The sequence below is a fragment of the Rattus norvegicus genome, chromosome 1 (genome assembly GCF_021556685.1).
Source record: "Rattus norvegicus strain SHRSP/BbbUtx chromosome 1, alternate assembly SHRSP_T2T, whole genome shotgun sequence".
Lineage (NCBI taxonomy): Eukaryota > Metazoa > Chordata > Mammalia > Rodentia > Muridae > Rattus > Rattus norvegicus.
The window spans coordinates 177,955,633-177,980,621 of record NC_141534.1 but is presented as its reverse complement, the minus strand read 5'-3'; the positions used below and the strand labels follow the sequence as shown (position 1 = coordinate 177,980,621).

Genomic DNA, 24,989 nt, shown 5'->3' with positions numbered 1-24,989 from the left:
GGTTTGGGACCCACTACCACTCAGCCTTGCTTCTTGAAGCAGAGTTGTGAGTGGGGATGGCTAGCTCCCCCTGAGTCATTTGATGGTCATCCAGAGGGTTTCCCCAGTGAAAATGAAGAGCCACTGCTGGACGAGGCATGAATAGAGGTAGGGGAGGCTGACTGGGAGCTTGCCCCAGAAGGACTGGAGCTGGGCAAGGTCTTGGAAGGAGGATGTAGAGCCAGCAAAATTGGTGACCAGTTTTTGTGTAACTCTGGGAACTCTGATTAGGGATGAGGCAGGAGAATGGCAAGGTCAGACATAGCTGCTAGAAAGAACACTCTGTAGGCAGTAGACTATGGGTCGGAGAGATTGGCTTGAAGGCAGGGGCCTTTTCAGGGGCCTGTGTTCAAGTGAGAGTCAATGAGGAGGGATAGAAATGGAGCCAGGGACACTTACAAGTAAATGCTATGCCTGGGCCAGGTCTTGGACATGGAAACTGAGGAAGAAGGAGACGTCTGGAGTGAGCATTATTTCCTGAGCATCTGGCAAGGCCATAGTGTCATCTACTTCGATCAACCAGGGTACTCCTGGAGATGGGGCAGTTTGGGCAGTATGGGTAGGAGAAAGGAAGGGAAAGGTGACTTTGGGATTGCAGCTGGGCATGGGCACCTTTGATCCCTAGATTCACATCGACTGACTCAAAAAGAAACAGATCAGAAGGAAGAAAACCCAGGAAGAAGAGAGTATAAAGAGAGGCTCCTCGAAAGCCTCCCCCTAAAGCAGAGTTAGGGCAGTTCCGGGAACTGAGAGGTGCTTCATGACCCTTTCTGGCAGAGGCTACAAGCCAGAGAGCCTACTGAGGAAGCCACAGTCTATCCTTATATCCCCTATCCTGACATTGGTACTTGGCTGAGTTCCAAGATGGCGGAACTTCTAAGATGAGGTGGCTCTCACTGGGAGCTCATTCTCTCTCTGCAGACCCCTTGGGGCACGTCATTGACCTGGTAAATGACCAGCTGCCGGACATCAGCATCTCAGAAGAGGACAAGAAGAAAAACCTGGCACTTCTAGAAGAAGCCAAGTTGGTTAGCGAGCGGTTCCTGACCCGCCGCGGGAGGAGATCAAGGAGCAGCCTCGGAGACGCCCCATCAGGTAGGGGAGGACCAGCAGTGGGAAGGTAGCTACCCTGACCCCTCTCTGAGGCTGGACTTGGGGGAGGGAGGGGAGGACCAGGCTCCAGCTACAGAACAACCTTGTTTCCAAGAGGGCAGGCTTCAAGTGGCCTGTCCCCTTGGCTTCCAGATTCTAAAAGGCCCAAGCCTTGCAAACGTGATTCCTTCAAGAAGCCTTTGTTCTCACCTTCCAGAGTTCTAAAACAGCTACCTAACTCTACCCCTGAGAACTCTCCCCGGTTTTGTTTACCAGCCCTGTGGGGACTTGCCCATGTGTGGACAAATGCCATTCCACATGATGCCCATTTATTAATCTGATCTCAGCATCTCTCCTTCATGAACTTCTGGGTCCTTAGCTCTAATGCAGAGAAACTCTGTGTGATACTGATACACTCTGACCCTCTCATAACCTTGCATGGCACAGTCTGTCTAACATCTTCATCCTCCCGATGAAGACACTGTCTGTGGTGGGCATCTCCCCAGAAAAGGTCTGAGGAGGCCATCCTGGGCTCCCTCAGCCTGGTATCCAAGGACCCGGGTACTCTGGAAGAGAGAAGGATCCTTTGCCACCCTGTGCTGTGATCCCTCTTCTTCCTTAGTGCAAAGCTGAGGCTGTTATAGAGAAGTCCAAGTGGCCTCGGAAGTCAAGGAGAGTGTTGGAAATCAGACTGGTCCTATGGCATCTAGAAAGCACAGCCTCACATGCTCTTCCTGTCGAGCAATGCAGGTTCTCAGATTCTGGAAAGTTCTCTGAGGTCAGGCCCAGCAGGCTAAGCAATGTGACCCCATGTGTTGGAAATTACCTCAGGACCCCTTTGCTGGGCCAGTTGTATCAAAAGTTGGGTTGTAATAAGAGTCTTATATGATGGTTCTGAATCAGCCCCTGACCTTGACAAAGCAGTCTGAGTTCCCAGGGGTGAAATCTCCCTAAGAGAATAATCTGTTTGATGCCAGAAGTCCTAGCTCTTCACAAATGCTGGCCAATTGGCGTTTGTTTCCACAGCTGTTTCTCCAAACCTCAGCTCTGGAGCTTCTCCTGCATCCTCTAGGAGTTGCTCGTTCACCATCTCCACACCACCAGGTGAGGCTGACCAGGAGCCTGTCCCCTGACGGGGAGGGGGCAGATGGACTGGTTGAGTGAGGATAGGGCCTAGGTCACAGGAAGCAGACTCTAGGTCTCTTTGCTCAGAGAGAAGTTGTCACAGCTTATTTGAGTCCTCTTGTTTGGGCCACTATGAGTTTTGTTTATTCTGCAGTGCTGGGATTTGAACCTAGGTCCTACACATGCTAGGTAAGCACTCAACCACTGAGCTACATCTCCAGGCCCACTGTGCATGTTGGCCTCTTCCTTTCTGGACTGTGTCCAGAGCCACACCCTCAGGCAATGGAGTACTGTGGCAGGCAGTCTGCCTTTGTCCGTTCTGGGAGGTAAGCCTAGGATCCCACATTCACAGATGCTTCCTGACTATCAGACCTCAGGGTCCCCGTAACTCAATTTCCTTATTTGGTTTCTATGGTGGTGTTTCAATGCTGGCATGTGAGCAACAACAGTGTTTTTGGTTGCCAGATATTGTGTGTGTGTGTGTGTGTGTGTGTGTGTTATGCGTGTGTCTGTGTCTGTGTCTCTCTGTGTGTGCATATGTGTGTGTGTCTTTGTGTGTGTCTGTGTCCATGTGTCTCTGTGTGTGTCTGTGTCTGTGTGTGTCTGTGTGTCTGTGTGTATGTGTGTTTGTGTGTGCACATGTGCATATGTTGTATGTGTATGTGTATGTGTGTATGTGTGCGTGTATGTGTGTGTCTCTGTGTATGTGTGCGTGTATGTGTGTGTGTCTCTGTGTGTATGTGTGTTTGTGTGTGTACATGTGCGTGTGTTGTATGTGTATGTGTGTGTGTATGTGTGCGTGTATGTGTGTGTGTCTGTGTGTCTGTGTGTATGTGTGTTTGTGTGTGTACATGTGCATATGTTGTATGTGTATGTGTATGTGTGTATGTGTGTGTGTCTCTGTGTATGTGTGCGTGTATGTGTGTGTCTCTGTGTGTATGTGTGTTTGTGTGTGTACATGTGCGTGTGTTGTATGTGTATGTGTATGTGTGTGTGTATGTGTGTGTGTATGTGTGTGTGTCTGTGTGTCTGTGTGTGTGCATATGTGTGTTTATGTGTGTATGTGTGTGTATGTGTGTGTGTGTCTCTGTGTGTCTGTGTGTGTGTCTGTGTGTGTGTATGTGTGTTTGTGTGTTTGTGTGTGTATATGTGCGTATGTTGTATGTGTATGTGTATGTGTGTGTGTGTATGTGTGCGTGTATGTGTGTGTGTCTGTGTGTCTGTGTGTGTGCATATGTGTGTTTATGTGTGTATGTGTGTGTATGTGTGTGTGTCTCTGTGTGTATGTGTGTGTGCATGTGTGTATGTTGTGTGTGTATGTCTCTGTGTGTCTGTGTGCGTGTATGTGTGTGTCTGTGTGTCTGTGTGTGTGTGCATATGTGTGTTTATGTGTGTGTGTGTGTTGTTAAAGTGACAAGCAGGGGACTAGGTGATGGGCACCACTCACCTGCCCTGGCCCATTGCAGGTTTTGACACATGCAGTGGCCCACAGTCCCCTCTGCCGGGATCACCAGCACAGGTAACAACAATGCCATTTCTATGCCATTGGATCTCTTGTCTCTAACATGTCTAGACCCTCTGTAACCCCTGAATCAGGGAGGCGGAGGGGCATTTACACCCTGCTAAGCTTCAAGAGGGAGCAGGCCTCTTCCCACTGCTACTGACCTGTGTTTTCTCCTTCAGCAAAAGGGACATGAGGATGATGTCTTCTCGTCTCACCTCGGAGAGCCTGTGAGTTTGTGCTTTGCTCACTTTGCCGTGATTTGAATGTGGAGAATGTGGTCTCAGAAGCCTAGCAGGACCTGGATGTGAGTAGAGGGTGGGTTCTGGTGTAAGCAGAAGAATCCTGTCTTATGAGATGGAACTCTGAAGGGGAAAGAGGTAAGGCAGGTTCAGACCTCATTTGCATACACGTGAATGGGCTGTTGTCAAGGTCCGAGTCTCCTCAGCCTACCTCCAGTGTCCCAACTCTATCTCTTCTCTTTCAGAATGCCTCCAAAGGGCTAGCTGACCGGAAGCAGAATGACCAGAGGAAAGTGTCTCAAGGCAGACTGGCTCCTCGCTCTCCCACAGTGGAGAAATCCAAAGAACTTTCAGTAGAACAAAAGGAAAACTTCGATCCCCTTCAGCATCTGGAGGCCACACCCATGGCTCAGACCTCTGGAGCAAGCGTCAGTGGGAAAATGGCGCTGAACAGTCCCCAGCCTGGCCCTGCGGAGATGGAGCTGGGGAGGCAGCTTCTGAAGACAGCCAGGGAAGACAACCCTCTGCCCAGAACCACAGTCCAGGGCTCAGGAGGAACGGCCTCCCCACATTCTCAGGGACAGGGCTCTGCTGGAGAGCTTATGGGGCCCAAGGCTGGCTCCAAGGCTGAGCCGAGGCCTCCTGTGTCCCGGCCCCCTCTGATTCGGGGGGTCTCCTGGGACAGCAGCCCTGAAGAACCTGGTCCCCTGCTGCAAAAGGTGCTCGCTAAGCTGCCTCTGGCAGAGGAAGAAAAGCGGTTTCCAGGCAAAGCCAAGCCAGCCAAGCCACCGGGGCTCAAAGACTTCCAGATACAAGTACAGCCGGTGCGCATGCAGAAGCTGACCAAGCTTCGGGAGGTGGGTTCCGGCCCTGTCGCACAGTGTGCGCATGCCAGGGGCCCCCTGAACTCCAGGCGTTTGCACTCAAGCTGGGCCCTGGGACAAGACAGCTCTGACATCATGAAGTCCCAAACTTGACCCTGAGAAGCCACTCCCATCAGTGTCACACCAGCTTCAGGTGCCTTTTGCTCCTGTCAATGTATAGAAGTCCCCTGAAATACAGTGGTCACAGTTCAGGGGAAGTTAGCTACATGAACTCCTTATCCTGAGCTGTCTTCCTCCTCCAGCTAGACCTGGCAAGAGGAACCTCTGACAGAGTATCTGATCTTGCCTAAAACTGGGAAAAACCAGGATAAGTGGGCTTTCCTTTTGTAATGTCAACCATCCTGGTACCTGTTAACTAAGGGCCTTAGACCCCAGTCCCACTATGACAGTGGCCATAAGGGGATGCTCCTCCACAGTGAATTTCTTCCCTTGTCCATGGTGTCCCCAGTGTCCATTGGTCATCAAACTAGGAATAGTGGTCAGTCAGGGTGCTGCCCTTCTATGCAATGAGTGATTGGGAATATCCAGATGTGTAGGGGTAAAGAGGAGATCAGACTGCAAAATAGAGGACTTAACTGGATCAAAGGTCCTTCTCTCCCAGGCGGCCAACCTCAATTCAGGTCAAGGAGACTGGGAGACTAAGGAGTGGGGACTGGGATAGGACAAAGTTCCCTGGCCCTTCCATTGAGGCAATAAGGGTGAGGAAGGAGGTGTAACCTGTAACACTCCAGCTCCAATGTGAGTATCTAATGAGAGGACATGCTAGCGAGGACACCTTGTAACAGGCCGCTGTGCTGTTCAGAGAGCTTCAGTGAGGAAGCGACTCAGTCAGGAGAGTGCTCTACTAACATGCACAGAGCCCTGGGTTCCCAGAGTCACATAAAACCATGTGCGGTGGTAGCTCATGCCTGTTATTCTACTACCAGAGGTAGAGGCAGGAGGATCAGAAATTCAATGTCGTGTTTAGCTATATAGGAAGTCTGAAGCCAGTCAGAGATAGATAGATAGACAGACAGACAGATAGACAGATAGACAGATGAACAATTCACATAGAACTCCCACACTCCTATACAAGACCCAAGGTAGCTTAGAACAATGCCAGGCACAGCCACCTAAAGTGGTCCACGTCTCACATCTGTGAAGACAAAGGGAGCTTCATTCACCTTCATGGACATCAGAGGCAGGGAGAGTAGGCCACTCCCTCAGAACTCTCCACATCCCTGCAGGTCACTCTCACCCAGCAAGGGAAGTCACAGAGGACCTGGAAGCTCAGGTTACCAGCTGGTCTGGCACTGAGACCTGCTCTGTACCCTGTGCAGTGTGCTGGCAGCTGAGGGGTGTGGACCTCTGGCTTGCTAAGTATATTGCAAGGGCATGGCCTGGGCTCTCTCTGGATCCTGGGCACTTTTCTGTTAGCCTCTTTCTTTCCCTTTACTAAGAGGCCAGTCATTCAAGTGGCTTTTGTCACTTGAGAGGCTGAGAACCCCTGGATGGCTCCAGGGGCCAGGAAAGGACTCGGGTATCCCCGGAGGGTCTTGGTCTGACATGGATTGGCTTGGAGCAAGGGTAGCCTACTGGGTCTATCCACATCCTAAATCTATCTCTGCTTTCTCAGTCCCCTGAGCGACGACTCTCAGGCTTCATTCGTCTGGAGGTGTCACAAAGATCATTGAGGAAGGATGGTCACTTACACAGAAGGGCAGGGCAGGAAGCTGCTTCCAGCAGTGAGACCATCAAGAGTCACTTCCAGAGCAGCTGCATGCATATCTAGGGGACTTTAATGTCCCCAAAGCCCTTAGTACCTAAGGATTGCACCTGTGCTGTTGCCTGAACCATGTCCCTTCTTCCTCTCACCAAGGAACACATCCTGATGAGAAACCAGAACCTGGTGGGGTTCAAGCTCCCTGAACTGAGTGAAGCTGCAGAGCAAGACAAAGGTAGGCTGTGGGGGACCTGTTTGCTCTCCCTGCTGCATTCTGTGTCAACACTTGATTTCCCATGAGTCTTTGTGCATGAGTGAAGGAAACAGATTGTATAGCCCACTGAGGCAGAGCATTTGCAAGTCTGTCTCCTTCCTACCACCCCGCCCTATCCCTGTTAGTGACGGTGGATCGAGAAGGCGCCCCGGGCCTGAACTTTTGACATCGCTTTTCCCTTACACCCAGGAAGCTACCCGAATAGATCAGTTCCTCTTTTCAAGACACCAGAGCTCTCTCTTTTTAATTTGCTGTCACCACAAAGTACATAACCCAGCCCTGCCCTACTGGGTGACTGCACATCCCTTCCTCCAAGACTTCTGCTCTCCACCACGCCACACACTCTACCACACTTCTCTGAAAATAAGGACAGAGACTGGACCCTCCCTGTTCCTGCCTTCGTCTGTTCTTCCTCTGAGTTCACTGATGCACCAGGATGAGCCACAGCTGTTCCTCCTGGCTCTGCTACTGAGTGAAGAAGCTCTGTGGCCTCACTGGCTTGATCCCCGCACCCCACCCTGTTACCCAGGGCTGTCATCGTTGCCTTGAACATTATCAAGAAGAGTACACGTACACGAATGAAACTATGTTTACAGTGTGCCTAGAACAGCACCTGGTACACAGTGAGTGATGCCAACTGTCAAGATGCTCAGAGTCTCTACAGGGCCCCAAGAGCCAGTATCTCTATCTGGAGTATGTCTACGTGCATACATATGTGTCTGTACATAAACCGTAAGCTACAGGCTTACATTTATGGTGCTGCCTGGCACTAATAAGTCCTGAATAAGAACTCAACCAAACAATGAGTGAGGCTGTGAAAGAGTGCACAGGGGAGAAACTGACATAGTTGCATAAAAGCAACCAGAGTGCTTCGTGATGGCCAGAGAAGAATGAGTGTGTTTGTAGGGATGCTTCTAGAAGGGCAGGCTCTCTGTTCCTCCCTCTTCCTTAGGCCTCTTCCCTGTGGACACCCAGCCCCTTTCTCTATGAGTTCTGTGGAATCATTGCACCTGTGTCTTAAAGGAGCAGGTCTGTCTACCTGCTCTAAAATCCCCCCTCCCATTCCTTACTTATTTTGTATTTATGTCTATATCTATCTCTTGTCTTTTGTTGGCATTTATTAATTTGTTAAGTGGTGATATATACAATGTTCTACATATCATATATATGTTAGATACAATGTAATCATACACACACACACACACACACACACACACACCACACATTGTATATATGGCATTAACTTTGCCACTTAAATCATGTCCAGCATGTGGGGCAGTGGCCTTTAGTCCAGTCTTGCTATACTGTGCAGCCATCACCACCGCCCATCCACAGAACCTTTTTTTCCTTCCTCAGTTGCAACCACACCCATGAGACACAGCTGTCTGCGTCCCTCGCCAGTCCCTTGCACTTCCTGTTTCTGTGGATTATGCCTGCTCTAGGCCCCTCATGTAAACGAAGCCATACAGTATTTTACCCATTCCTTCTAATGTCATCTCAATAAACTCTCTAGCATCTTGCAGACTCTAAGTCATTTGCAACTCAGAATTTGTCTTCACCTAGGAAGCTAAGAAGCAGGGAATTTTGCTCTCACCTTAGTGTTAGGGAAACTGAGGCCCAAAGAACTCCTGACTCCATCCCAGGAGCAGTTCTGAAACATGTTTTAGCTTTATCTTATTTGAGATAAACTAATCCAGAGGAGGTCAGCTTATGGGGAGCAGGGCAGTGAGTGCAAAACCAGTTTCCCAAAACTTCTGCCTTTCTCCTGTGGTCACCAGTGTGCCTCAGGCTTCACAGAGCACCTCTGGAAAGGCACACTCCCCTCTCACACTGTCTGTCTATGGCTGGTGTCAGTCATCTTATGAATCACCGTGCGAGATTATGCTGGATTTCACCAGGGAGTGGAAAATTCTGAGCTGAAATACAATAGCTACCACCTTCTCAGTTAGCCAGGCTCCAGAGGTCCTTTTTTAAAGCACTGAATTATTTTTAAAAAGTTAACCATCTCTAGCTGAGTATGGTGGCACATGCCTTTAATACCAGCACTCTGGGGGCAGAGGCAGGAGGCTCTCTGTGAGTTGGAGGCCAGGCTTTAACTACAAACTGAGTTACATACTGATAGTCAGGCTATGATTTGAGACCCTGTCTCCAAGGGCCAAAGCAAGCAAACAAACAAACAAGTCACCTTAGAGCCGGGGAGGTGGCTCAGGGGTAAGAATGCTTGCTCTACAAGCATGATGATCTGAGTTTGAATCCCCGCAGCCACATAAAAAGCCAGTCACATGCATAGCCACAATGCATGCCTGTAGCACCAGAGCTGTGAGGAGGATTAGTCAGCTGTGTAGTCAGCTGCCAGCATATCTCCAGATACCTCAAGGCAAAGAATGACAGAGCACCCGATACCTGCCTCTGCTCTCTGTACACACACACACACACACACACACACACACACACACACACACACACACACAGAGGCACAAATCACATGCAATGCATTTATAAATATACACAAAGCCTTAACAATATCTAGAGGTAGCTTTCTAAATACATACTTCCTCACTTTTAATTTTTTTATTAAAACACTAGAAAACCCTCTTAGGATTTTATGTACATGAGGCTGGAGAGACGGCTCAGCAGTTAAGCACACTTGCTGTTCTTGCAGAGGACATGGTTTTCTTCCCAGCCCCCAGCTCATAACTGTCTGCAATTCTGGATCCAGGAAGCCAACTCCCTCTTCTAGCCTTCTCCAGCACCCGACCCCATACGGTGCACATGCATGCAAACCACTCATACACATGAAAAAAGCAAACCTTTAAAAACTCTCTTATCCATAGCCCCGTCACAGTCTTATTCTTTCCAGCACTTATAACTTTCCTAAGCTGATTCGATTGTTTCACTGAAGTTGTCATAACTAATTACATGTATTTAGAGTTCATATTTATGGCTGAGTGTATGACTTTCTTCTATTGTAAAATGTTTCAGATGTTTATAGTTTTCTGTCTGTTGTAAACAGTTTTATCTTTGTGCTTGTGAGTTTTTTCTCTCTTCTTTCTTTTAAGGAATTTCCTTTGATGCGTTCTCAGACACGGGAGCCTCTGAGTGAGAGTGTAGAAATACTTACCAAATATTGTAGACATTTGCATATGTTTTTCTTCCTAGCACGATAATTTCTGGATGTTGCTCTGGTCTTTCTTAGCCAGAATATAGTAGAGTAAGAAAGAGGTGAATAATAATCACGACAGTTATAGCCAGGTGTGGTGGCTGACCTTGGTTGTCAACTGACTGGATCTGGGATCAACTAAAATGCAGGCCAGTAAGCAGCACTGTCCCACGGCTCTGCTCCAGTTCCTGCCATTAGGCTCTGGCTTTGAGCCTCTGCCCTGGCTTCACTCCTTGATGGACTGTAAGCTGCAAGCCAAACAAACCCTTTCCTCCCTCTCATTGCTTTTGGTCAGAGTGCTTCATCACAGCATCAGAGAAGCAAATCAGAACACCAGCCATGAGGGCACACGTCTGTAATCCTAGCAGGCAGGAGGCTGAATCAGGAGGACTCCAAGTGGAGGCCAGCCTGGGCTCCACAATGAGACTGCATTGCAAAACAAGCTAACAAAAAAGATGACAGTTTCAATACACTATTATCACTGGTGCAAAATGATGCTTTGCTTTTATTTTAGTTAATATTCTAGCATGCTCAAACTTAGATTTTTCTTTTCGGTAGTAACGTCTTAACTTTTTATCAATCCATTTGGGGCCTATATTATGTTTTTGGCTGTTGTTAGTATTACATGTGAAGTGTGCATAACAAATATGAATGCTTTGCCTGAATGTTTTCTCTCAATATTTAAAGTTATTATATCTTATTTTATGTGTATGGGTGTTTTGCCTGCATGTATATCAGTGCACCACGTACAGGCAGGGCCCACAAATACCGGAAGGGGGCATGGATCTCCTGAAACACTGGAGAAACAGACAATTGGAGGCAGCACATGGGTGCTGAGAATAGAACCCAGATCTTCTCCAAGAGCAACTGCTGAGTGTCTCTCCAGCCCCCAATTAAAAAAGAAAACTTTTGCTTATGCATGTACACAAGATTGTGTCTATATGTGTGTTCAGGCGTACATGTATACATGGTGTGCGTGTGCGTGTATGTGTATGTGTGTGTATGTGTATATGTGTGTGTATGTGTATGTGTGTGTATGTGTATATGTGTGTGTATGTGTATATGTGTGTGTATGTATATGTGTGTGTATATGTATATGTGTGTGTATATGTATATGTGTGTGTATGTGTATATATGTGTGTGTGTGTTTTCACGCATGGCCATGTATGATGTGTATGACGGATACACGTGCTGTGCTCCACATATTAATAGTTTGATTTATGTGTTTATTTTACTAGTACCTCTTCATCTTGCTAATAAGAACTTCATCTTTTTTGCTGTTGTATTTTAGTTTTAGATGTGGAGTCTCACTATGTAGCCTGGAACTCACAATTTAGAGCAAGCTGGTCGTGAATGCACAGGGACCTAGCTTTCTGTCTCCCAAGTGCTGGGATTAATGGGGCACCACCACACCTGGCTCTCTGAGCACCATTTTAAAACATAGGTATATTAAGACTTATGAGCTCGTTTCTACAATAACATTTTGATAGTGTTTCTACTTTGTGGTGACAGTCATGTTATATTTATATACATTTATGGAAAGCAGGGTTCTGTTTGCTGTTGTTATTGATTCTGTTTGTTTTATTTTCTTTGTTTTATGGTATTTTAGTGGGCTTTAGGGGTTTGGCTTTTTCATTGTTTTGTTTTTGTTTGTTTGCTTTCTAGCTTTTTGAGACAAAGCCTCATTCTGTAGCCTGGACTGGCCTAGAACTAGCAATCTGTATGCCTCAGCCTTCTGAATCGTGGGATTACAGATGTCCCACCATACCCAGAGTGGCTGTGTTTCAATCTGGCCAAGACGGCTCGTTTGCCTCATGGCTTTAACGAGAATATACTCTCTTGCATAGTGGGATTAGCCCTCTCTCAGTGCTTTTCTTCTGCCATGCAGTTGTGCATATTTTGGATAGTTCCAAGTCAAGATTGCAGAATGAGCAATGAGCGTGAGGCCGGAGGCCAGGACACAGGAATCTACTCACCAGGCGAGAACAGGTCTCAGGTCTCCTGACATCTGTATGCCTCCTTCACATTTGAGGGTTACACCATCTTGTACACCTTCCATGCTGGATGCAGAAGGATTGTCCATGCTTTATCTGAAGTTTAGGCATTTCTGTTTTCTCTTCTAGAACGTCTAATGTCCTTTGCATTTGGCTCTTGCCCCACTCTGTGAGACCTTATTTATTGGTAGTAGGACTCTTAGTTCCCTGGATTTCCTGACCGTTCACTAGTAGTGGAGATGAGTGTGGCCCCTTGTCACATGCTTCCTGCGTTCTAGATATTGCTCGTAAACGGTAGAGTGCTGACTCTGGAGACTGGAACAAGGACTGCAACCAGAGTGACTACTGCATGCCAGATGCTGTGCTGAATATTTGACCCTGGTAGACTCAGTGGTCACAAGAACCTAAGAAGCAAGCAGTCCTGCTGTAGTCACATGACACACAAAGGCACTGAGGCCTGTGAAGGCTGTGGTGGTGTGTCTCTTAGCTGCAGCAGGGAGATAGGAGCCTAGATGTGTATAACCTTTGAGGCCTCTGACCCCTTTGCAGAACATCGTTCTTTCTGAATTTACAACTCAACCTCCTGTTACTTTATTTTATCTGGTTCAGCACCATCCCAGTTGTCCTTCCCATGGGACGCCATGTGCATCTCCACACCTATGTGTGTCTTATTACTTTGGTAACATTATCTAGCCCAAAAATAGTGATGAGGAGAACATTTGCCTGGCTTCTCTTTTTGAGTGAATTTTAGTGTGCTCTTTTTTCTTCCAAGAGTCATGCATCTTATTAAATAAATGCACTCTTTAAAATTATATTTCTATGATTTGATATAAAATATAAGTTATAATTATAAAACATGCTATTGTCTAGTTAGGCCTCTCTGTTGCTGTGATAAAAGACTGACCAAACCGACTTCAGGGCAGAAACAGTTTATTTAGTAACGAGTCCTGATCACAGACCATCATGGAGGAAGATCTGGACAGGAATCAGGTAGGAGCGGAGGCAGGAACCGTGGAGGAGAGCGGCTTGCTTTCTAATACCAGCCAGGACCACAGTGGGCCAGACCCTCCCATGCCTATCGTTAGTCAAGAAAATGCCCCCCAGAGAAGTCCAAAAGAAAGTCTGAGAGAGGCAGTTCCTCTTCCTAGACACATCTCGTTTGTGTCAAGTTGACAAAACCAACCAACCCAGTATTATTTAACCTTTTATTATTATATATGTATATATTGTTATAGGTTGAAAATTCTATTATACATTTATAATTACTATATTATTAAAAACACTTTATATGTTTTTCTTTCCCAAGTTTCAAAATTGGTGTTGAAGTCTGTCAAATATATTTGTTGAAAAGATTATGTATTAGTCAATTAATTTAGTAATTTTCCTCTTCCTTCCTTCCTTCCTTCCTTCCTTTCTTTCTTTCTTTGTATCGATACTTGGTTTATTTTCTTTTTTTGGATGAGGTAAATTAAAAACTAAATTGTTGGGACCCAGGGAATCCAGACACACTGTGTTATCATTTGTTCTTCAGATCCAGTTCCAGAGTACGTAGTTCAGGTGCTGGCTGGCTTTGCTCCACCCAGGCACGCAGGGACCCTCCTGTCCCTTTGTTATCTTTTCAGCAGATCCTTGAGCCAACTTGAAGTCTCACAGATTAGGACTGGAGGGGATGATGGTGGTGGGAGGGAGTGTGGATGTGGGTGTGGGTGGTAGGAGAGGGTGGTGGTGAGGGAGGGGATGGGGGTGATGGGAGGGTGTGTGTGTGTGTCAGATTCCAGAGCAGGGTGTGGACTGTGACTCCTCTTTCACTTCAGCTCTGTGGTGGCATCGTTTCACAAATAGCAAGAGAAGCAGGGAGTATGGTCACTAGCCTGAGAGCTGGCCTTATGCCATTTTCAAACCCCATTCACGTGATGGATTGTAGTGGTCAGTTAGTTCCCTTTCATATCATCTTTTCAACTTACCAATATACCTAGACAGCTTCCCATTTAATACCCGTGGAGCTTTAAGATTTTTAAAATAAAAATTAAACTGATACATATTTATTTCCCCACATTTCTCTGTCTTATAAATAGTGGTATGATGAACTCTCTCTTGTGTTATAGAAATGCTTAGAAGTGATGGCATCCTATAGGTAAAAATGGGTGGATTAAAAAGTGTTTATGTGTGTGTGTGTGTAGTCAAACTTTTCTATAAAATTATGCTAATCTAGATATACCTAGCCTGTAGCAAAGTCTTACTGTCTATAGTGATAGACAGTCACTGAGTTTTATGAGTAGGTAAGTGAATTTGACTCCTATAAGCTCCCATTTTTTTAAAAAGAAATTATGCCAGAGGGCTGGCTCGGTGGGTGAAGTGCTTGCTATGCAAACCTGTGGTTCCCTAGAACTCATGGAAAGCCAAGTGCTGTGGAACACATCTGTAATCACAGCACTTCTGTGGTTAGATGGGGGTGAAGACAGGGGCCAGCTGGCCTAGCATACACAGCGGCAGACATGACACAGGGTGTCAGGTAAAGTGGAAGGCAAGAACTGGTCCCTGAGGTTGTCATTTGATTTCCACATGTGCACTATGGTGCACACACACACACACACACACACACACACACACACACACACACACCATTAAAAAAACACCCAAAATGAACCCAACTATTCAATAAATGAATACCTCCTCCTATATTCTCTCAGGTCTAGGGTGTGGATGATTAAACATTTCATCATTTACTGGCTGCTGAGCCTTGGGCAAGTGTCTTGGTCTTGGCACCTCAGTTTATCCAGCTCTACAATGAGGATAATTATGGCACCTACGGTCCTCATTGACCTGATGTAATGCTTTGTGTGACCCTAGTCTTAAGTTCAGTTAGATCCAGCCAATCCTTTGATGACAGTTGCTGAACTGTTGAACTCTATCTTGTCAACCAAGTATGACAGGACAGCATTGGGCTGCAGTCATCCACAGGCCCCTTCCCGCCACTAGAACAAAGGACCTGAGAGCCTTCTGAGATCTGGCTCAGAGAATATGTCCAGGCTCTACCAGCGGTTCTCAACCTGTGGGTTGTGGCCCTTTGGGCAAACCTCCATCTTCAGAAATATTTATATCACAATTCACAACAGTGGCCAAATTATAGTTATAAAGTAGCAACGAAAGTGACTTTATGATTGGAGGTCGCTACAACATGAAGGCCTGTGTTAAAGGGTCTCGGCATTAGGAAGGTTGAGAACCACTGCTCTAAATCCAACAGAGCTCACAGGAAACGTAATCTCTGATGAGGAAACTCTAATCTTGTTGGCTGCTCCTCAGGGAGGCAGGAAAGGCCCTTATCAGGGTGTTCTGGAGTCTCCAGATCCTTGACTCTGAGTTTCTCCAGTAAATCTGACCTCCCAACAATCCAACCTGCACGCTGCACACAGGGATTGCTCTGTACACTGTCTTTGATCATTGTTTCAAGACAAAGGTACGAGGCTGAGATGGGCCACTGTCCAAGTTGTTTTCTGGGAATGTGTGTGTGTGTGAGTTGAGGGGGGGGAGATGTCCTTGTCCCCACAGCCATGAACATTTCATCTGCCTCCCAATGGGAACTTTGGCCCGCATTCTTGACAGCTCGCACAGCATCCAGAGTCTGCAGTTGTCTCAGAGACCTCATTCTGTTCTCGGGATGAGTGCTGGAGCCTCAGAGGGCTCTTTGAGGCTCTGTGGCAAGCCCCACTCATCTCCTGACATCACCCAGAACCACCCTCTCCCAGCATTTGTCTTCCCTTTGGCAGCTGCCCCATTTCCCACTTTCCCCTCTACATAGAGGGTTTTCTCTTCTCTTCGCCTTTGCCCAGTGAACTCCCATTTTAGATTTTCCTCTGATTAATATCTGTCCTCTTAAACAATAATTCTGAAAGGGACAGTTGTGTGAACCTTTTTCTTAGTATAGCATCTATCCTTGGCTCCAGCTCCCTTGCCCAGGACATAGTAAGTGCTCAGTAATTAGGGAAATACTTCATGCATGAATGGACCCACCACACTCTCTGTGAGAGGAACCCAAGGGCAGACGGAGTCACTGTCAAACCTCGTAATGCAACTTCAACTGAACAGAGGTCATTGGGAGCAAGGAGGGAGAAGCAGCTAGTTTAGAGCGGTGAGTCAATGAAGGCTAGAGGGACTGCTTTGCTCTGGAAGAGAAAGGTACACCAGGCAGGGCGGGGAGAAGGAACAAAAGCCTGGCATGCTTCAGAAACAGAATCTCAGCTGAATCCACTGTGTAATGTGCATCCCACAGAGATGGGCTGTGTGACCCTGAGCTGAAGCAGTGGACTTGGGGCAGGGAGGGTGAAGGCTCGAAGTAATGAGTTAAGTAAGGAGTTAAGACACTTGGTGAGCCAGAGAAGCATACAGGAAAGGGAGCCTACGTCCCAGCCTAATCCTTCTGAAGAGATTACAACAGCTGGTCTGAGATGGGAGATAGTCAGAATTTATAGAGGCCCAGATCCTGTCACAGAGAGAATGCCTCATTCCAGTTACAGTCATCAGAGACATCTCTGCAAAAGACACCATGTTAAACAATATGGAAGTGGTCTGGTGAGGGACAAGGATGACAGGACTGTGGAAGGAGAGTTTGAAAGCCATTTGGAGGTGAGGATAGTGGGACATAGTGAGCAATGCACCAGAAAGCCACCAGGAAACTGCATGTGTGGTTGTGTGGGTAACGGTGATAATATTAGATCTCAGGATGGAGAACTCCCTTGAGAAGACCAAGTATCTGGGTTTGAACATATCATGTGCCCAGGGGACACAGCTGAGACACACAGTTTGACAGACTCATTTTTACATCCTGGCTCTACTATGGATGAGCTTGGCTCTGGGGGAATCGCTAAACCCCAACTGGTCTTCAGTTCCCCCAGCTTAGCAGTATTGACTTAACAGAGCAACTGTAGACAGCCAACAAAAAAGAGTATGTAATGTGTAGCTGCTGTTCCATGAAAGGTGGTGTTGGAATGACTTTTATCCTCTGCATCTAGTTGGTGATGTCTACAGGGTGGTTGGATGTCTGGACCAGGATTCCGAGGAAGGAGGATGGTCCTTCTACACAGCTCAAGGCTGGGCCACAGCCTCATGTCTCACACAGGGAAGATGCCCTCCCGAGAAGACAGATGCAAAGAAGTGCATTCTAATGGGTGGCTCTGGCCTTGGAGGAAAGTAAAAACCTCCTCGTTGTATCGAAATGTCCCTCTTTGCACAAATACAGAAGGGGACAGGGAGGAAGGAGAGGGATTATACAAGGTGTACCCTTCAAGATGAAAACATTACAATTTAACTGAGTTTGTGTTGAAGCGAACTGAAACTACAGGACTTGCTGAATCTTTGTTATTACTTCCTCCGAAGAGGAGAGATTAGTCTTGGCTAATGTATTAGGAAATGTATTAAGGGTTTAGAGTTGTGGATTTTTCTGGCATTAATGCTTTGGTTTGGAGTAATTGTTCTAAACTCTTTACCCAGCATAGCACTGGTCATGTATCGCAAGACCCAGAAATACTAGTCACGAGAGGAGTTTATATTCACAGATTCCCTAACACAGAGGGCACAGTATAACCTCTGGGCCAAATGGAAAAGCACCAGGGTCAGCTAGGAGGTAGAAGGTGGGTGGGAAGGACTTTTACTGGGGTTTTCATGGCAAGGAGTGAGCTGAGCATAGTAGGTACCCTGAGTAAGCTTAGAGTCAGATGGTTTGAGAAATTTTAACAGGCTCTGGAGAGGAGACAGGCGTCTAATTGTTGGATACTTGATATTGCCTTGGTATGTGAGAGTTGGAAAAAGGAGACATTTAGAAATATGTGTTCTAGGCTGATTGGGTTGGTTTCGATGTCAAAGGTGTACTCAAAGGAGAGTTTTCCTCCTGTCTCCTGAGATGAGCTATCCCTGGAGAGGCAGTCTTTACAAAATCAAAGACCATAAGGCTGGAGTATCAAGAAAGCAGAAAAAAAACAGAACATCTCATTACATATTTTCTTTGCCGGCGATTTCTTCCAGCTTCCCCGCTCTGCCTGACTAGATGCTGTTTTTTCTCTGTGTCGTTGAGGTTGTAACATTTCCATTCTACTCTGTAACCAGCTTTCACAGTCGGCCAGCTGTGCAAACTCATAAAAGGGTTTCACGCTCACTGCGAGTTCCCTCCTTGTGGCTCACCATCCTTAAGCATTTTATTTTGATTTATGTTTTGTTTAGCTGGACTTCATTATCTAGTAGTTTCCCTGGGGAGCACCAGAAGTATTCTGTGTCCTGAGTTCTAGCATATTTGAAAACTTATTTAGCAATAGCCTGCGTAACTATAAAATTCTTGGCTAACACCTTTCTGTGAAACACCATCCCATTGCATTCAGCATTATGGAGAATCTCAAGGCCCTCTGGTGTCCTGTGTCCACTAACCTTCATGTTCCCTGCATGTGTGTTTTTCCCCTGTTAGGAATAAGAACAGTGCAATTTCTTTACAGACATGCCTTTAAAAGAAAAGATAAGAAAAGCATCGTATGTACAGTCAACCTCCCAGTTCATCTCTCCTCTCCACTGAGGACAACGTTTCTTCTAGTATGTCTTTAAATATATTATTTCTTCAATGAGAGGATCAAGAGGGCTCAACTTAGGACCTGCCTTCTTTAATCTTTCTTTTCCTCTTTACATTCTTTATGATCAGACAATCTATCTTGTCCTCCTTACTAATTGAAGTAAAACTGCATATTATATGTCTTCATTTTTTTAACACACTAGTTCTGTTTTTTTCAATCTCTGATTCATTCTACTTTTGGTCTTTAATTTATTTCCTTAAATAAAACTTTTGTCCCTTATGTGTGATCTTTCTTATCTTGTCCTGATTTCTTATTCTCATTTTTTTCAAATTCGAGTTTTCCCTAGAGTTAAGCAGTTACAGTATATATTTTGCACAGAAATGCACTTTTTCTCTTTCCTCCTGTGTTCTTTGCATTTATGTGTCCATCCTGACATCTGCCTCCTGTGTGTTTCCATTCTTCCTTCCTTTCTACCTTCCGTCTTTCCTTCCTCTTTCCACTCTAGTATTTTTGTCTAGCTGCCATGTCATTGGTTTTCATTTCATCCTCTGTGATGTCTCCTCTTTCCTTGAATGTGTAGGGGGAGGAGGCTTAGTTTTCATTCACTCCCTCTTGCCGCATCTGAGATCTCTTTGTCCTCTTCTCTCAGTACTGCAGACTGGGTGCTCATCGATACTTCTTTGCTGCTTGAGTGGGAGGAAAGAGGAAGCTCAGACAGCGCTGTCAGCTGCAGCATTTGTAGGCTTTCTGCTTCTTTTCTACAACTTTGTTCAGAGTCCAAAACTGGAGTTTATTTTGCCAAATTAAGATATTTCTGTCCCTCCAGCTGGGAATTATCGAGGTTTGGAGTACCAGTTTAGGATGGAATTGTAGTGAGAGTCTGTCCAGATGTTTATTGTCTAGACTTGACCCACCCCTTCCAGGGGCCATCTGCTCTCAGCCAGGAGAAGGAAGAAAAGGATAGATGGAATCCAAGAGTTTTAGCCCTTGTGCTGTTCTCTAGAGTGGTTCGTGTGGAGCTTGGGTTGAAACTCTCCACAGCTCCTGCTGCTCACTCCACCCAAAGAGCTTGCTCTGTGTGTTGAGTTGTTTTACATCTTCCCTTCTGATAAGCCCCAACATACTGCTCAAGTGATTCTGATACAATACCAGATACCCATCCCTCCTTCCTTCCTCCTCCTCCTTGTCATGGAAAGCCCAACGCCAATGCGGGCAGCATTTTCTCTTCTCTTCTTGGCAGTGTTGGTATTGTAGAGTGTAGAACTTTCTAGAGAAACTTTCCTCCTGACATTCCTCTGCAGGCTGTCTATTTACTCATTCCACCCACTCTTTCTTGTTCTGTGCTCTTGTATTCTTAGAAGTTTCATTATCCTTATCCAGAATCCATCTGTTTTTAAAGACAGGGTTTCTCAGTGTAGCCCTGGCTGTCCTGGAACTCACCCTATAGACCAGCCTAGCCTCAGAGATCCCTTCAGAGTGCTGGGATTAAAGTCATGCACCAGTACCTCCTGTCAAAATTTATCACTTAAAAATATTTTGCTTGTATGAGTGTTTTGTCTGCATGTGTGTCTGTGTACCCCATGCACATCTGATGCTTGAGGAGCTGATGAGCCCCCACATGGATACTGAGACTCAAACCCAGCTCCTTTGCAAGAGCTCTTAACCACTGAGCCAACTCTCCATCCCCAGAATCCATTCTCAAGCCAGATGTTGAGATGCATGCTTGTAATCTCAGCATGCAAGTGGCCGAGACAAGAGGATCAATGCAAGTTGAAGGCTGGCCTGGACTATTAGTGGCACTCTGACTCAAAGCAAACAAACCCAACAAACCCCCTGTTCTTTGAAGGAGGAAGAAAGGGGAATCAAAGGCAGGGTACCCCATTTATTTCTAGGAAATTCGTCTTTAGCCATTATTATTGTTTTCAATGCTTCCTTTCTCTGTATTTAAACATTGTTGGCACACACAGAATTGATATTATGCTCTTGAGCTGTTGATTTGGTTGCATTAAGGGAAAGGGCATTTGGTTCTGGTGTCCAGTTATGTACGACCCTGCTATTTTATGAGCTGGTAGCCCTAAATTAGTTTCTTTTTCTCATTTTTATTTTTGTTTCTCCTTCTTCCTCTTATCTTCCCTCAACTTAGAGGAATATTTTATGTAGAAGCCCCTGGTATGTCCTTCATTTGGCATTAGATTCGATGTTTCAGACACACATACAGCATCCTGGGGAGCCCCCTGCTTAACTGGCTTTCTGCTAAGTATGGCAGAGGTACCCAGATGCAGCGCATGGTCACAGGTGACACATGGAGCTGTCAGTGAGCAGCAAATGCCAGCAGAAAACCCGAGAGTTGACAGGAAGCTACAGAATCAAGTAGTCTAGTGTTACACCTAGAGATGCAGTGCTGGCTATCCTATCCATGACAGATGGCCCTGTAGCCTGTGTTTGAATAACTGAAATATCAAGGAGTCTGTAATACCAGTCTGTTATTGAACAGGCTCAATCTGTTAGGAACATACTTACTGTGAAGCCAGCTGTGCCCCCTCCCCTCGCTGCTTGGTCTCCCTTGGTGATGGGAATCCCGGTCTTAATTCCAGCCAGATTAGCGGTAGGTACAGCCTTCTGTCCGAACCTCTGGCCTGGTCTGCAATTCTGGAAAACAGACAGGCAAATTTGGAACAGTACTAGGTCAAAAGCCATGGCAGACAGTGAAAAATATGGGTGGCCCGCCCCATGAAAATGCAGCAGCTCACTGGACAGATAGGGATCCTGAGGTGGTTCGTGTGAAAGATGTCTGAGGTTTTCACTCCACCCTGAATATGCTGTGAGAGCACAGTAAGGCTCAGCATGTCTCTCTTTCGTGGATGTGAAGGTCAGTGCCCAGGGCGTTGGCCAGTGTTCTGGGTTAAACTTGCTAGAGTACATCTCAGTCTCTCCAACAGCAACAAGGCAGAATCTCTGTAGGCGTGGGATGGGGTCTAGAGACCATGAACCATAGGATTCCTCAAAGAGCAACTGGGAAATAGGAGGCAGATCCAGGAAAGAGCTGGTTTGCCGAGGGTGTGGGAGCTGCGGGAGCAGAAGAGAGATTGATGGTTTGCTCTTTCTGTTTCCCGGTTACAATCCTGCATCACTTCAGGAGCTGCGCGTGCTGTTTGTCGGCTCTGTTGACTAGCAGACGTCCATATTTCTGAGACCTGTGACAGGGCTCGTGACCTTAGCTTTATCCTGGAAAATACCCACTTCTGTTACTATCGAGTGGCAAACCGGATGCTGATTTCTAAGTAGGAGTTAGAAGTTGGCGCTTTTGAATTTATTTGGGAAAAAAATTATCAGTCAAGAAATTCCTTTAAGAGCCTGCCAAATAGAGAGGTTTTCCCCAAACACCATAACCAAAGAGCCAACCAGCTTCCAGTTGCAGAAACCAACCTCTAAATGCTGACACAGGACCCTATTTGACACTGGGGAGTTATGGGAAGAAAGGAGTGGGGACAGATAGATGTTGGTTTGCCATCAGGCTGTGCCATTTGTGATGCCTGTAATCTTCAGCAAGCTACCGGCTCTACTGAGCCTTATACTATACACCCGCCATAAGGGATGGTTAAGAAGCAGCTTAACTGTGAGGGGGGTAAAGTAAAATAGAAGACAATTGATAAGGTCTCTGGCATGTAATAAAGTGCTTACGAGTGCTAACAGTGTTCCCGGAACCTGAAGCTGGCTGCCATACTGGTATGATTTGAAAGAGGCATTCTATAAGGAAAACTCTTATTTTCCAGGAGTCTCATCTGAGCTTGCCCCAGCAGCTGAGGAAGAAGAATCAAAGAGTGGTCTGGATGTGATGCCCAACATTTCTGACATATTGCTACGTAAACTTAGGGTTCACAAGTCACTCACTGGAAGGTAAATCAGAACATGAGCTTTCTAAGATCATTCGGGGGCCTGTGTGCTAGAGCATGGGTGGAACACAGCAGAATATCAGTCTTGGTTTTCATCCTGAAAGGAATGCAGTCCAGTGATTCAGGCAGGGCTGACATACCCCAAACACAAAGTACAGGATGGGCCATGTTGGTATTTCCAACTTCAAGAGTATATGGAATTCACAGGCAAGAACCTTTGAGGACATGAGGGTCACCAGAGGTGAGAGTGGTAGGCTTTGGGTCAGGGGACTTACATTTCAATCCTGATAAACCACTTAACTGTGGGACAGATGGAGAGATGTACAACATCCAAAATCATGTGAAGGACTGAGCAAAAAGCCCCCGAGACTTCTACTGACAGGGAGAAAGTTCCTTTCCTTTCTGAGTTTTGGCCTCATTACCTATACAACAGTTGTAAGTTCTCTGCCATTGGTAGGATGCACTAAAGAAGACCATCTGTGGGCAGGGCTTGGGACAGTGTCAGCACAGAACACATCCGTTCTAGCTGGATTAGAAAGTAAAGAGTGGGGATTTGAGATGACGAAGTTTCTAGGAGCACCATGAGATAATGCAATCCAGAGAACGATCTAAGTGAGACACGGGGGAGAGAGTCCAAGAAGACCTGTATGACAGGGTAGTCAGGAATCCAGGTCACAGTGACAAGAAGAAGCCACACATGCAAAGACTTTGCTGAACAGCTTTCCAAACAAAAAGAAGTAGTTTTAATAAAGGTCGGGGAGACAACTGGTAAAACACCTGCAAAAGAGATGGCTCAGGGGATAAGAGCACTGGGTGTTCTTCCTGAGGTGCTGAGTTCAATTCCCAGCACCAGAATGGTGGCTCAGAATCATCTGTAAGGGATTGATGCCCTCTTCTGTCATCCATGCATGCATGCAAATAGAGCACTCATAAACACAAAATACAGAGCACAGTGAAGCTACCTTAGTAATACACAAACACCAGCTCAAAATGGACCACAGACCTAAGTGTAAGGGATGATACCGTGGGACGCTTAGAGGAAAATGCAGGAGGCAGGCAATCCTCACGAGCCCTGAGCTTGGGTTAGTCCACGCTCTCCATTAGACAGGAAAGCAGAAGCAGAAGGTTTACAAAGAACAGGTGAAAAATAAGTTGCCATCACCATAATCCTAAGCCTGTGATGCCGATGCTGTTCAGAAAGTGGAAAGCGACTTATGGAATGGGAGGAAATATTCACGGATCATTTACCTGGTATGGTGCACAGTTCTATAAAGAATTCTTGTGATTTGACAAAATTAAGGTTTCAAAGAGAGTGCACAAAGGGTACCTGAGAAGATACTCCATCACTCCCTGTTGTCTTGGAGGCCCATGGCTCTGCCTCCTTGCTGTCAGGGCAGGACCAGCTGTGTCATGTGACCACGTGACCAACATCACACCACCCTAGTCCTTACTGTTTGTGTGTGTGTTCTGTAGCTCCAAGTAGAATGTGAATCACCGAAGTTGAAAAATAAGCTTGCTTAATTATTTATGGAAAGATGTAATTTTCATTTAATAGCCAAATGAACCTAGGTGTCAGAAGCACATTCTAAGCACTTTGATAACCCCCACCCCCACCCCAGACAGTATGTTCCTGCTCTACATCACAGTGAGAGAGCATGTGGACCCTGAGAGGACAGGGCCTGTGATGAGAATTGTAAGCACATCTTTGTCACTGTTTGTCCCCATGCTCTGTTTTCTGACGGCTTGATGGCCACAGGGTGTTGCTGTCTCATCCTGACAGGAAGGCTCTTGCTGTCCTTTGTCAAGGGTGAGAACAAGCCCTTTGCAGAAATGGCTGACCCCTCTACCTTTGCTCTCAGGGTCTCTCTGTACCCATACAAGGGAGGAAAATTGTGTTTCCTGGGAAGTTTACTGATGGTGCATTTGCTCGCCAAGTCCTGTGACGAGAGTTGGACCCCTCTTGGCCTCCCCACCCAGCACAGGAAATCGCCTGTGTGGTATTTACGTTATTTGGGCTTCCAGTGGGGCCAACTTTAGTTACTAAGAGCTGCACAGGCAACCACATGGAGTGGCTGTGCAGATAAGGAATCTGTTGACTGAGACAGGCTGTGGGAACCGCTCGGGAACCTCTCAGAAGGTCACCTCTGTGTCAGCTGGTACTCACCTGCCACCGTGACACCAGGGCTTGGAGGCTTTTGCCGCAATGAGCTCTACCAACCCCTTTCTTACCTCGCAGTTTCTGGACCAAGTAGATGTTTGTCACGGTCCTCAGAGTCTAGGGAGGAAGGATGAATCTCTTCAGAGCTAGAGAAGCCCTCAAAAGCTACAGTTTGCCTCACACACATAGTGACAAATGCATGCATGTTTTCCAACTTCTCACAGCCTATTGGTGAACAGTAATAATAGCCAAGGTACCTTATACAGCTAATTTGCAATGGACATTGGTTCCAGGACCCACACAAACGCACACCACACAGATACCAAAATACTAATGCTCGAGACCTTGTATAAAATGGCATAGTGCTTACATAT

The 24,989-nt window shown here is 46.4% G+C and overlaps 1 protein-coding gene and 1 long non-coding RNA gene across 20 annotated transcripts in view; one reads left to right on the top strand and one right to left on the bottom strand.

Moving 5' to 3' along the window:
- Nucleotides 1-24,989, top strand: part of Irag1 (inositol 1,4,5-triphosphate receptor associated 1) — a 112,195-nt gene that overhangs the window by 51,780 nt on the left and 35,426 nt on the right. For all 19 annotated transcript variants that reach the window (XM_087559354.1, XM_087559348.1, XM_087559358.1 and 16 more), the window contains 7 exon segments: nucleotides 961-1,134; nucleotides 2,158-2,235; nucleotides 3,723-3,775; nucleotides 3,940-3,987; nucleotides 4,245-4,856; nucleotides 6,742-6,820; nucleotides 22,338-22,461. In XM_087559354.1, coding sequence (XP_087415480.1) covers nucleotides 4,404-4,856; nucleotides 6,742-6,820; nucleotides 22,338-22,461 — 656 coding nt within the window. In that variant the 5' untranslated portion in view covers nucleotides 961-1,134; nucleotides 2,158-2,235; nucleotides 3,723-3,775; nucleotides 3,940-3,987; nucleotides 4,245-4,403.
- On the bottom strand, nucleotides 18,490-22,762 carry LOC148007795 (uncharacterized). Its single transcript, XR_015647428.1, has 3 exons — nucleotides 21,315-22,762; nucleotides 21,085-21,213; nucleotides 18,490-19,250 (listed from the first exon to the last, which is right to left on the bottom strand). It is a non-coding gene; the product is annotated as an uncharacterized LOC148007795 (long non-coding RNA).